The sequence below is a fragment of the Limulus polyphemus genome, unplaced genomic scaffold (assembly GCF_000517525.1).
Source record: "Limulus polyphemus unplaced genomic scaffold, Limulus_polyphemus-2.1.2 Scaffold32, whole genome shotgun sequence".
Taxonomy (NCBI): domain Eukaryota; kingdom Metazoa; phylum Arthropoda; class Merostomata; order Xiphosura; family Limulidae; genus Limulus; species Limulus polyphemus.
This window is the reverse complement of record NW_013665642.1, coordinates 789,031-803,166: the sequence shown is the minus strand read 5'-3', so window position 1 is coordinate 803,166 and position 14,136 is coordinate 789,031. Positions and strand designations below refer to the sequence as shown.

At 29.3% G+C, this 14,136-nt stretch overlaps 1 protein-coding gene across 3 annotated transcripts in view; it reads left to right on the top strand.

Annotated features, from left to right (window-relative positions):
• LOC106460187 (ankyrin repeat domain-containing protein 42-like) overlaps positions 1 to 9,103 on the top strand; it is a 32,184-nt gene extending 23,081 nt beyond the window's left edge. For all 3 annotated transcript variants that reach the window (XM_022387076.1, XM_022387060.1, XM_022387067.1), the window contains exons 10-12: positions 2,571 to 2,694; positions 5,649 to 5,796; positions 8,329 to 9,103. In XM_022387076.1, the coding sequence (XP_022242784.1) occupies positions 2,571 to 2,694; positions 5,649 to 5,796; positions 8,329 to 8,487 (431 nt within the window). In that variant the 3' untranslated portion in view covers positions 8,488 to 9,103. The remainder of the gene's footprint in view (positions 1 to 2,570; positions 2,695 to 5,648; positions 5,797 to 8,328) is intronic.
• The last annotated feature ends 5,033 nt before the right edge of the window (positions 9,104 to 14,136 follow it).

The following is a 14,136-nucleotide window of genomic DNA, read 5'->3' as shown; positions in this document are numbered from 1 at the left end:
TTTACTAATGAAGATTTAAGCAATATTCTTCATCCTGAACAGGTACTAGATGAAAATAAGATTGAGCAAGATAATCACATTAATTTTAAGCTTGTTAAGAGAAAATTGGGAAGTTTAATGAATAATAAAGCTCCTTGGACAAATAATGCTAACCTAAGGGTTTTGAAAGAAATTAAGGATTGAATATGTGAGCTACTTGCTACTATTTTTATCTAAGTCTTTGAAGAGTGGGCATATGCCAGGAGATTGGAAGTTGGTTATTGTTACTCCACTTTTCAAAGGAGGTGATAAGAATTTCCCCAGTAATTATAGGTCTATTAGGCTTACATCAGTGGTAGACAAAGTTTTTGAAAGTCTGATAAAAGATGCTTTGCAAAATATTTAACAAAGTTTAAAATTTTGTTGGATGCTCAGCATGGTTTCACGAGGAGAAAATATTGTTTTACTAATCTTTTGACATTCTTTAAAAACGTTACTGCTTATGTAGATGAGGGTAAGGGTGTAGATTTGGTGTATCTGGATTTTCAGAAAGCATTTGACAAAGTGCTACATAAAAGGCTTATTAAAAAGTTATCTCTTTAAGTGAGGGGGAATAGGCAGGCTCATTTGATAGATAACTGGCTAGATGGAAGAAAGCAGAAGGTTGTTGTAAATGGGGTTTACTCAACCTGGATTAATATCATGAGTAGGGTACCTCAGGGTTCAGTGTTAAGAACAATGCTCTTTTTAATTTACATTAATGACATATATAAAGGAATGGTCAATAGATTATTGAAATTTTGCTGATGACATTAAAGTTTTGAGTGTTGCTGGTTATGAGGAGGATATTAATGCTTTATTAAAGGATTTGGATTGTTTGATGAGTTGGGCAAATAAATGGCAGATGACTTTTAATTATCGTAAATTCAAGATAATGCATGCAGGATATCACAGTTTGAATTATGAATATAATTTTGAAGGAATAACCTTATCAGTGTTATGCAAGAAATAGATCTTGGTATTCTGGTTCATCAGTCTCTTGAACCCTCCAAGCAATATGCTGTTGCTAGTTGGAAGGCAAATAGGATTTTTGGTTGTTTCTACAGAAATATTGAATACAAGTCTAAAGAGGTTATAATATCATTGTATAGGTTATTGGTTAGGCCACATTTGGAGTATTTAGAAAGAATATTTAATTGTTGGAAAGGGTTCAGAGGAGAGCTACTAGAATGATACCTGGGATGCAAAGGTTGTCATACAAGGATAGGTAAAGATTGCTGAACTTGATTTCTCTTAAAAAAAGAAGAGTTCGAGGGAATATGTTTGAGGTGTTTAAGATTGTTTAGGAAATTGATGGTGTTGATGCATCATCTTTTTTTGCATTTAATGGTTAAAAATGGTAAGACAAGGGAACACAGATATAAGTTTTCACAGGGTAGGACTGATCTTCAGTTAAGACAGCTTTATTTTCAAACAGGGTGGATGGCCTTTGGAATGGGTTACCTTCAGATGTGGTAAATACAGGTTAATTTAACAGAGTTAAGGGAAATCTTAATAAATATTGTAATGATAAGGGCAAGCTTGTTTTTTTTTAAGGTTTAGTTTAATTTAGTGAATAGAATGGCCTAGATGGACCTAAAGGTCCCTTGTTATCTTTTAAAACTGTTTCTATAATATTTAAATGATTCAGATTGGTTTGAAACATGATAACATTAGTTGCTGTTTTTTGCTTTTATAAAGGAAAGACTACATTTTATATACATAAAAGAGTATAATAAGGTTGTGTTTATCCTAGTTTCAGAGTTTGTTAGTATTGCAAATGATTGAAATAAGTATGAAATAAATAATGTAAACATCATATTGTGGTAATTCAATGGCATCTTTTTATTTTATAAATACTGTTATTTTTAAGTAATTGCTCAAAATAATGCAGTTACAGTGTTTGATTTGAAAACATATAACACTTAGAATGTCATATAGCTTGTAAAGTATTTTACCTGTGAAAGAAAACTTCATTGACAAATTCTTTAACAGTGGCATAAAGTAGATAATTTTACTTTGAGGACATGTTTTAACTTATTAAAAGTTGAAAAACTCAATTTTAAAGAGTCAAATACTTATCAAGATTTTCCTTAACTCTGTTAAAGTAACAGCATCTACCACCGCTGAAGGTAACCCATTCCAAAGGCCAGTCATCCTGCAAGAAAAATAAAACTGTCTTAACTGAAGATGACTCCTATCCTGTTAAGATATATAATGGTGTTCCTGTCACTGTTCTGATTTTTGTGAACTATTGTAAAATCATAATTTTTTTTTCTAAATACAGAATATAAGCTTTACTAAACTATTTAAAGATGTTGTACATATCATGTGTAAAACATATAAACTGTTATTAATAGTTAAAGCTTATGCTTTTAAAAGCAAAACACTTATGGCACTTATGCTTTAATTACCACATTATTTTTTTCACAAAACTAACAAAAATTTTATTGTAGCATATTGCACCTTGTTAAAATGCCATACATCCCATAAGTCCTTAAACTAGTTTCATTATTAATTATAATTCTTATTATTAAGATTCTTTGTTTCAGAAGTAGCATTCACCCGAGTTCAGGAAATACAAAGACAGCTTGAAATTGCCATAAAAAATCTTCAAGATTTAGGAGGAGAAGCTCCAGAAGATAAAGAAAATCATAAAAAAGAACAAGTTAAACAGTAAGTTATTTTATGTGAAAAACAAATTATAGCTAACATAACACATATTACATTTACAGTATTAGTTTTTGGAACAACAGTTTGAACTTCGAAAAGACTATATGTTATTGAACATTTACATTTTCTAATTATTGAATATATGAAATAAAAATAAAATTCTAGCTAGTTTAGGTGTTGAAATAGTCTCAGCTTCATAAATAAATCAACATAAGTATTGTGGAACAATTCTTTCACTTGAAATTTGTTAGAAAATGCTTGAAAACATTAGAACCAAAGATTACTAGATGTAAGAAATTTTATATAAAGTACTTATTTAAATCAAATGCACAGTGACAGTAAACTATTTTAGCAAAGGTTTTACAATTTCACTAGCAAACTGCTGTCAGTGTGGAAGAGAAAATTTCTGTACAAAAAATTCCAAATTCTACTTGATATTTTACAAAATCAAAGAAACTAACTAAAATTATCCTAATCTTATATTTGCAAGTATATAAAAAGGATTGAGAAAATTGAAGATACCAAAAGTTAAAAGCTTATCTTTGGGAATTTTAAAACACTCTTATATGTAGTTCATCAAGCTTAAAATAATTATAACTGTGTTAAACATTGCAAAACTATAACACTGTTTATTCAAAAGAAGAATCACATACGATATTTGATTATCACACATAAAAGGTGTTTGTGAACAACTTATAAGAATATTAAGTTCTACTGATATATTTCATTAAAACCTCTAAAAAATTTAGTGATTTAAACCAAAGATAGAATCCTATGGTAGAATCAAATTGATGATGTTGTTTATGCTGTTCTCTTTTATAATTGTGAAGGCTTTCTTGTTCATGAAACAAAAAACTTTAGGGCTAAGAATTTCAGAACATAAACAAGTTGTATATGCAAACATTTATGTTTCAGTTACTAATTAATTATTCAGTTGACTGGGAAGAGTTCAAGATTGTTGAATGAAATCTACAGTTTCTTTATTAAATATTCCTCTAGAAAGTTGACATATTTCTAAAACTGTACATAAAACCACCTCCAATTGTTGTTCTTGGCATATTTTTTTTAATTTCTTTATAATTAAAGAATTACCTTATTTTCTGCATTTTGGACATTTACATGTTATATCACTGAATATATTTGAGAAAAGTGACCAGTGGCTACTAAAATGTAAGGGTTTAAAAAAAAGCTTTTTTTATATACCTGGTGTTTATGTGAATGAACTTCTTTTCTCAGCCACAAATTCTCTGTTTAGTTTGATATACAACTTTAAATATCAATCAATTAAAAAGTAACATTATAATGGATGAATTTTATGTGGATTTATGAATTTATAAGTGTGATAGAAAACAATGAATGACTAATGTGAAATATCTGTTGTGATGTATTTTCTCTGTAAAAAGTAATTTGAATGTAAAAATAATAGTAGGCATTCACCATCTTTCCATTTTATTGCATTTATATTTTGTATTATCTATATGTATTTATACAGGGTGATTAACTGATTATAAAGATTTAAAAATTATTATATACTAAGAATTACTTGATCTTGGGAAACAAAATTTTATCAGAAACACATTGAAATCATAAGTTTATTCAGGAAGCTTTGAACATAGTAGAGGGTTCTTCAAAACTATATTACCCTGAATAACTGAATCACTGCTTGCAAATTAGCCTATAAGAACATCACAGTCCAACAAGACAGAATAAAACCTCGCATCATTCACCATATTAAAAGACTCCTAACAGACACTTTAAGACAGAATCATGAGGCATTTATTCAGGTAGAAATGGCCAACAAATTTTCCAAAAATTGGATTACTGGGTTTGTGACTGTAAGGCTTCCTCAAAGGATATGTCTGTTAGAATAATCCAGGAAATTTTGAGGATCTGAAAATGGCTATTATACATAGAAATGACAATATGAGGATGAATTAATACAGGTGATGATTTCAGTAGTTTCATTAAAAATGAAGGAAATCATATGTAACAAATCAATTTTGTAACAGTTTTTCAAATGTCCTGTGCCATATAATCAAAATTTCCTTGATAAAACTTATGAATCTTAGTGTCCTTTTGGTGAAATTTATTTCCTTTGAGACAATCATTTCTAAGGTGTCACCTGATATTGGTAATTTATCTAGAAATTTTATTATGCCATACAAGTATTGTAGCAGAGAAAAAACAAAAAACTTGGATATGAAAATTCAAGTATGTTTTTCCTAACATATCTATGTATAGAAGTCGAAAAATATGAAGGTGATAAAGTAAAGAAATTAGACTTTTAGAGAAAAATCACCTATAAATTATGATGGTAGTAATTTATTTACTTGATGATGTTTTGAGCAAACACTCTTTTTCAAGCCAGAAACAAGCCTGTAACAAGAAAATAATTACTACCATTGTGGTTTATAGGCGAGTTTTCTCTAAAAGTCTAATTTTTTATGTACATGTATTTCTTTGTTGTTGTTTTTTCTTGCTAGAATACCTGCATGGCATGAAAACATTTCTAGATAAACTAGAAACCTCTCTTCTGTAGAAAGACACTTTTTTTGTAATATGGTATTGTAAATTAAGACTTTCAAAAATAAATTGTGGTTCTGGATGTCATATATCTTAACTGATCACACTAATTTTACCAGCCCTAAATAAATTTGTATAGACAATTGAGTAACTATTAATTTTTACCCAAGTTTTTTATGAAGATAAAAAGCTTTTAACGTAGTGAAAATAGTTTAACTTATAAATGTGAAAGGAATCATTAAAATATTTGTGCATTCGTTTTTTTTTAACTACAGCATTTTATAGTTTGAAGTAATTTTGAAAACAAGTAAGTAGTACAGATTTTTAGATTAGGACTTAAAAAAGTTTCTTAAACCTTTTAAATGTTTCAATTATATTTGTTTTTCTATCATAACTTTATAGAAATTTCTATTTTTTTTATCTAAACTGTTTAGAAAATGTGCAGAATTAGAAAATTTGTTAGGACAAGAAAGATTTCGAAGAGAAGAACTCGAATCAGAGGTTGATCAACTTAAACAGAACCTTAGTAAATCTCAGCTGAAACTTGAAAAAGCATCAAAATATTTGGCATGGAGAAACATGGTTAGTATCAAAGCCAAATGGTAATTCCTAATTTTGGTCTTGTGTATAACTATTGTCAGGTTTTATGTATGGGTTGGATTCTTTACAGTAGGTGTCTGTGACTTGTTGATGATAAATTTCAACAATAAACAGATAGCACACAGTCCATTTGTTTTAAAATAATATATTAAAACAAGTCAAACATATATACAAATGTTTCTTACACTGTTGGTTATCATAGTTGTATCCAGAGATTTAAATAATTGTTTCTTTTTTTGTCAAAGCCCACACAAGCTGTTTCGCTTACTTTGGAACACAATTAACAAGACAAATTATTATTCTCTACTCTATTATTACAATACAACCTGTGATAGTTTCACTTTAAAAATCACTACTATAAGCTCTTTATTGCTAAACTCATAATCACGCAGTCTAGATCTATCTTTCGAAAAAACATTTACAATGCATATTTATGCCCTGACAGAGAACTAGAACATTCCACACGCTACTAGATATTATTATGCAATAATACTCAATTAAAAAATGAGAAAAACTCAGAAGATTCTAGTAACATGATGCAATAATATAACAATCACCAATTTATAACTTTAGAACAACACAACATATGATTCATAAATAGTTATGTAACAAACTTGCAATGAACTATTGCTTCTAAAAATAACTAAATCTAACACTTGCACTATAAATTTACCTAAATCATAACACTCGCATTACATTTAAACTGAAACAGTTGTGTATATCCAACAACTATATTGTTTTATACAAAACACAATGATGCTACTCTTAATGAATTTAAGCTTGTATACATCAACAACTAATAAATATTAAGATTGAATTATGATATTAAAATGTATCAGATTCTTTTAATTTCTTTGTTAATATAGCTGTATAGTTGTCATTTATTTTGTTCTACTGTATTTGAAATTTTAACCATTTACTATTGAAGACAAACTTTTAAGAATAGGTAAAGGGTAATCAAAATGTTTATTAAAGAAGCATATAAAATCAACCTTAGAATTAAATATATTTCACAATAGTAAAAAAATGTTAACATTTGAAAACATTCAAAAATGCTAAAAACACTCAGTTAAGAGAAAGTTGTTATTTGAAAAGTTTCTTGCATGTCACAAACCTTATTGTGACATTGACTTCTTACCAGTAATTTCACTTTTAATATATAAACTGTGGAGTAAAATTTTAAGTTTTTTATTAGTTTATTTGCTGTACTAACTGCCCACAGTAACTACAGAGTAATTGGAATTTTTATTACTTTAGCTATGAAAAAGCACAACCACTATTATAAGTTGATGTGAATCATCCCATCATTCAGTTTTTATCCAAATCAGACATTCCTAATTTTTTATAAGATTTGAAATGCAAATGATTGGTCTTTCAGTCTATTTTTGTAAATGAACATTTGGTAAAGGTGTCTTTTTATATAAAGTTCATGATATTTCACTTCAGTATGGAGTATGGTCAGTATAGACAACCTGGCAAATATAATACTTAAAATCAGAATGTTGAGATAAAAATCTGATAAATACTAGCCATTTTTCAATCTTCTCTTCTTCGTGAAATATGTTAGCTAGTTTAGTACAAAGTAGAATGGGTGTTAACATATACTAGGTTGAAATCATAGTGAATTGCACCAGCATGTATGATATTAATGGTACCATTCAACAGAATCCAGGAGTTGATATTTTATCAATGCTTATCCTTGCCCATACTGTATTCTACCACCAACATTGGTGTTATATTAATTCATTTATAAAAAAATTGGTTCTATATTCTTATACAAATAAATACCTGTCTCCAAGATGAAGTATGACTCACCTAAAAAAAAGAATATTACTCCACATGTTTATTTACTGAGTGAATTTTTGGTACCATTGTAGGTGAGTTGTTTTATACTGCGAGTGGATTGTATCTCATTTAATGTGTGGCATACAGTTTAGCTTTGTTACTAACCTTCTTTACACTGAAATATCATCTAGATGTAGCTGTGAACATCTAATTCAGTCTCAGAGCAGGTATTTTATGATTGGGATGAGCCAGAATTGAGATCTAGCTATTATGTGCCTGTATTGTAGAAGATAGTCTGCTTTGTATAGGTATCCAAATAAATGACAGGACATTTTTAAACAGTTGTATCCAACTTGCTGTGATCTGGCCAACTTTTACATGTCTAAGTAATGGCTCTTCAGACAAATCAAATATCCAAATATTTTATTTGGGGTCGACCCATAACTTATAAACAAGGTGAAGCACTTTCAAGTTATGCAAGTCACTTCAAAGTGATATTTGAAAGACTATGTGAGACCAGTTTTTATACAACACAGAGAGCAAGACTAATCATTTGTATTTATATTATATAATTGACCAGTAGATAATTGACTTTCACAATAATGAACTGAATGGGTGACATTACTTTATAACAACTTCTGATTATTCTTTAATTTTTTTGTAAATTTAACATGGTTATTAAACTATTATCAGTATACTCATGCTCAGTTTTGTTAAATGTGTTTCTAGGATATGGAACCACAGTTACATAATGGGCATTCTTTAACGTACTTTGCCCAAAGTCTCAATAGTCTTCACCTTGGTGATAGTGGTATTACACTGTATACAAGATCTAGGCATCCTAATCACTTGGAGAAAAGACACCCTAGACGTTCAAAAAAAAAGTAATTGTGGTTTTGTGACATTTTTTATATATTATATTAATTTAAGTAAAAATGGTAAATGTATTTATGTACTTGAGAGGATGTAAATTTTGTTTCATTGTATGTTATTTCTTGCTAATTTGCATTTATAGTAACACCATCTTTACCATTTACAAATATGCACATTTCCTTGAAACAAACAAAAATAAAATATGTACATACTGATAAAGTATTAAAAGTGTTTGATTTATGAATTTTTTTATGGTTTGAATTTTATGGTGTAATGGCATTGTATTATATAAATCAAATATGAAAATTTTAATAATTTTGTTCATCTTTTGTTTTTGAAAATTAGGTAAGTTATAATTTTTCAGATTTGATAAAAACAAATTGCTAGTATATTTTACATTTACTTGGGATCCATGTAGTCATAATATAATATCAGTATATGCAAGACAGAATATTTGTAACAATCAACTGACATTACTATTTCTATAATAACTGAGAATATGTATCTGATTGACGTAACTTAACATTTCATCCCATAGTATTGAGTCACATCAGTTAAAAGTTATATATTGTAACTTTTACCTGATGATGACTCAGTTACTATGGGTTGAAATGTTGTAATTATTAAAATAAGAATTTGCATACTGTAAAAGTTGCTGTTATTGTATATTTGAATAAAAGTTCAAGATTGTCAGTATTACACTTGGTTGCAGTCTGACAGTTTGCTCAGATTCAAATTATGTCTCTGCAAAGTGATCAGAGCTTACTACTGCTGTTTGATGGCCTGAATTTCACCCTCCTCTTCATAGCCACCCATAGCTGTGGTCATTCAATGTTCTTGAGAAAACTAAAAAAAGAAAGAGTGCATTATTGAATTTAATTGATTATTTGTATATCAAGCAAACTATAGATTCTTACATGATACAAATGTACATATTGTATATGAATATATCATCTTCATGTAAAAATGACACAGACATACATTTTATTTTCCAAGTACCTATTAACATCAGTGATAAAATAAGTACAATCATAAATAAGCATAAGCCAAAACAATTTCACCATTTACCTTACTTGAAAATAAACGTTTCTAGTACTTTGTAATGAAAATAAACCCATAAAAATTAATGGTAAAAGTGAAATTACCAGGGGCAGAGGCTAATTAAATTGTAAATAAGTTCCGTGAAATAACATAAAACAACAAACTTTATTTTACATTAACACAGTACAATATCACTGCAAGTGCATGGTAATTTACCATAAAGGCCTATATAAGTAACCTTCTGGGAAGATAGTGAGGGTCTTAGTTAATATAATTACTTGTAATTACCAATGAAATTCTATTATATTATTATTTAAATTTATTATGTAAGCAGTGATTATGCTTAGTAAAGTGGATACATGTATCTCACATTATATATATACAGTTGATCCCACATCAGCTTTCGTGGGGTTTTGTTTGTCACAGGTGTGTTACATATTGTACCCATTCTCCATACATTAAAGTCAATAAAATTTATTTAACTGATATGTAATGAACCTAAAATAAATACTTACAAGTGGAAGGTTGTGCCACATCTTTTGATAAATATATTGTTGAAAAGGACAAACAGCAAAGCATCTTGGTCAAATTACTACAGTCTATTAATAATATATAAACATAATACTTTAGTGGACTGAGCTTTGTATGGGTGTTAGAAGATGGCTGTGTGCAATTTTTTGATAATTTCAACCCCTATTATACCTTGATAGTGGTGTGTACTACCCATGCATACATATCAGTGTCCAGAACAAGCGACTGTCCTACAAACTCAGTTTCTCAGAGAATCACCACCACTTCATAATAAATATCTTATTGAACCTCTTTTTACTAAGCAAATTCCATTTCTCTGATTTAAGGTTAAGTTAGTTTTACTTGAATATATCACACTAATAGTCCTCAGTGGTTAATAGTAAGGATGAAACTGGCAAAACTAGGAAATTTTTCTCAAACGTATAATGCATTTGTTTAATTTTGTGTCGAAATTAGTAAATTCATTGCAACACGATGTAATTTATTGTTACTTAATTTTTTGTTAATTCAAGATTATTGTAAATTTGAACTTGATATTAATCAGGGACCCACGTAAACTCAAAATGGTAAAATACTGTTAAAACTGGAGAAATATCAGCTGACTTGAGCTAATCCTCTATTATGAAGGATACATTACTACTATCTTTCGCCTTTGACTACTTTCCTAATCTTGAGTTTTCACGAGATACAAGATTACTCCAATTTTTTGGTGTCTTTCATATAGAACATTCTGATGTTGAAATTTGCTAACGTAACGAACTTCGTTGGGAAACAGTTTTTCTTCACCGCCTTAAGAATATTTGTGTAAACATTTTTCTAGTTTTTAATAACACAATAATTGCAGGTTAGGCTGCTTCGATTTTTAACGTTCTTTTTATATTGTGTGAAAAGAAAACCGATATTTTGTCTTTAAACTACACGTGATACAAGGTTATTTTTAAAACTATGTTATATATATGAAGATAATGCTTACAATCAATGACTTTCGCGTAAAGTTGTACTTTATTATGTAGTTATATAAAATACATTAAAGGACAACACAGGATCTTTTGGTCCATTTAGACTATTATATCCACTAAATTAAAGACAAAAAACTCAGAACCAGCCTTTTTCATTCAAATATTTATCAAGACAAGCCATTCCAAAGGCCAAACGCCCTGTTAGAAAATATAACTTTTAGCTGAAGATGATTCCTACCCTGACAAAATTTATACTTGTGTCTCCTAGTTTTAACATTTTCACCATTAAATATATAAGAAACATATGCGTCAACACTCAATTCCCTATACAATCTTAAACACCTCAATCATATCCCCTCTAGCTCTTCTTTTTTCAATAGAAAACAAATTCATAGATCTTAACCTATTACCGTATGAAAATCTTTCTAAGTATTGTCCTATTATCCCTCTGAACCCTTTCCGACAACTCAGTATCCTGTCAAGACTGAACACGGTACTCCAAAATGTGACCTAGCCAAAAATCTATAAAATGACAATATAACCTCTTCAGACTTTTATTCGGTGTTTCTGTAGATACAACCTAAAATCCTATTTATCCTGCCACTTGGAACGTCACATTGTTCGGGTGTATTAAGATATTTTTCTTCCATAACATTGTTAAGGTTATTCCCATCAGAATTATACTCATAATTTAAATTGTGATGTCCCTCATGCATTACCTTGCATTTATTGTAATAAAAGAACCTCTGCCATTTATTCGCTCAACTCAGCAAAATAATCCAAATCATTTTATAAAGCAGTAGCATCCTCCTCACAGCTAGTAACACCTAAAATTTTAATGAAGTTCGCCTCCCACCCCAGTGGCACAGCGATATGTCTACGGACTTACAACGCTAGAAACCAGGTTTCGATACCAGTGGTGGGCAGAGCACAGATAACCTATTGTGTAACTTTGTGCATAACTACAAACAAACATTTAATGAAGTTCATATTTACAGTGTTGTTAACGTTATTTTTTGCATACCTTTTCATCTTTCACCACAAAAAGATCGTGTGGTTGTCACATCAAATGATATTTTAATCAAACTATTGAAGACACACGGGAGTGGACATAGACACTATCTAATCACCAGTTCATCCTGTTTCAATAATTTTAGACAAAGTATTAGAGTTTATAAAACCTTTCAATACCAAATCTGGTTGTTGGTAGAATAAGGGTAGAGATTAATGTAATGTATATTTTATATTTTGAAGTTACAATAAACAGAAAGTATTTTTTTTAGTCCAAGATGTTAAGGAACTAATACCATGCAGAAAATTTAAGTTCATATAGCAATGTTTTTTTAAATTATAATTTTGACATTACAGCAAGTCACAACTAGTTTGTTATAAAATTTAAAAAGGAACCAAAAATAGACATGTGGTATTGGACATGGTAGACGGGGTAGTACATAACATGTTTTATGCTGAAGAAAGTTAATGTTGGTACGTGTTTCATTAATACATTTATTAAATCGGATTAGCATAAACAGTTTTACTACGTTTTTTTAACATTAACCACTTTTTTTTTTACGTTTAAGAACAAAGTTATATTCTGAGAAAAAGTACTTCAAATATTTTCATGTGGAACTCGAAATCCTAAAGGATCATAACGCATTCAAATTAATGTGTTTTTTTTTATATGAGATGATTAATAGAACCGTCACTTATGTGAAATTAATAAGATAAAGTGTTCCAATCATAGACGATAGCAAAAACGTTACAACGATCATCTAAAGTGTAAGAGTAAAATGAAGAAAGGTGTTACGTCTCTGGTCGTTGGTTAATTTTTCGTAGAAATTCCTTCCGAGAAACTTCAACGATACAAGTCTTTTCTTAAATAAAACTAGTTTATTCTTTCTCAATTCAACTTTGCAATACACTTAATTTCCACAGTTACTTTAACTTAAACACATGCTATAATTCACAACGAACGATTCACGCACTTTACTTACTAACGCGCTTGACGCAATTGTCCGTCTGCAATTCAATTATTTTATCTATGTCATCACTTCTCGCCGGTCTTATATATATGAAATAGTGGGCGTCTGGAGAACACTCGAGCCTTCAAGAATGTTCTAGATAGTCTCTGGTCGTTGGTTAATTTTTCTTAGAAATTCTTTCCGAGAAACTAGATACTCATTACGTGTTACCAGCGTCACATGACTTCCGCTGTCGTAACAAGGGCTATAGGAACCTTTAACAAAGATACTGAGGATACTAATTCTACTGTATTTCATGGGATATTTTAACAAGGACTCTTATTACTCTTATATCACACATGGAGTGGTAGTAGTGATGAACACCTTGAAAATTTATAACGTTCCATTGACCCAGTAATCATGCAAGTACAGCTTAATCATGCAGAAGAGTTTGTAGTACTTGTAATTTCGTTCATTTTTCTTTATTAGAAGTGTTCACTACAGCTCTCCTATATTTAAGTTTTGAGTAACATGCCGGATACTCCAATGTACAATAAGAATGACATGTCCGAGTAGAAAATTAAAGAAATGAACTAACATTTAATACATTTTTTGGCAAATCCAGCAAAAGTTTTGCAAAACCAAATGAGTTAAATATTGCAATTATCTAACAGGAAACTAAAATTATGTAACTATACTGTATTTAACGTTCTAATCAATTTAAAATATCGCATATTATACAAGAACACAAAGACACATTTTTTTAAATATCATTTGTCAATCGTTAATTAATTACACTGAAAATAACAGCAGTCAGGTAAGATAGAATTTTATCTTAATAAAAGGGATGTTCAGGAATATGTGTGTGTTTATTTCTATCACAGCAAGCAAAAGGTGTTTTTGTTTTAGTAAGCGATTAGTATATAACAAATTAAAACCTTTGAAGATTCCTGACGAAAGTGAAGAGTTTACGGGCTCTAATTTTGTTAACAAACTATCTAATTAAACAAAATTTTTCATCGATTGTAATTAATATTATTTATAATTGGTTGTTATTTTTTCATTCAATGGCTATTTTTTTTTATTCTGAACAAATGCAGTCATCTATTATTTTTTTATTTAACCATTATTTTTATAAATAAATGTAAAAATAAAAGACGGGGTAATTTTAT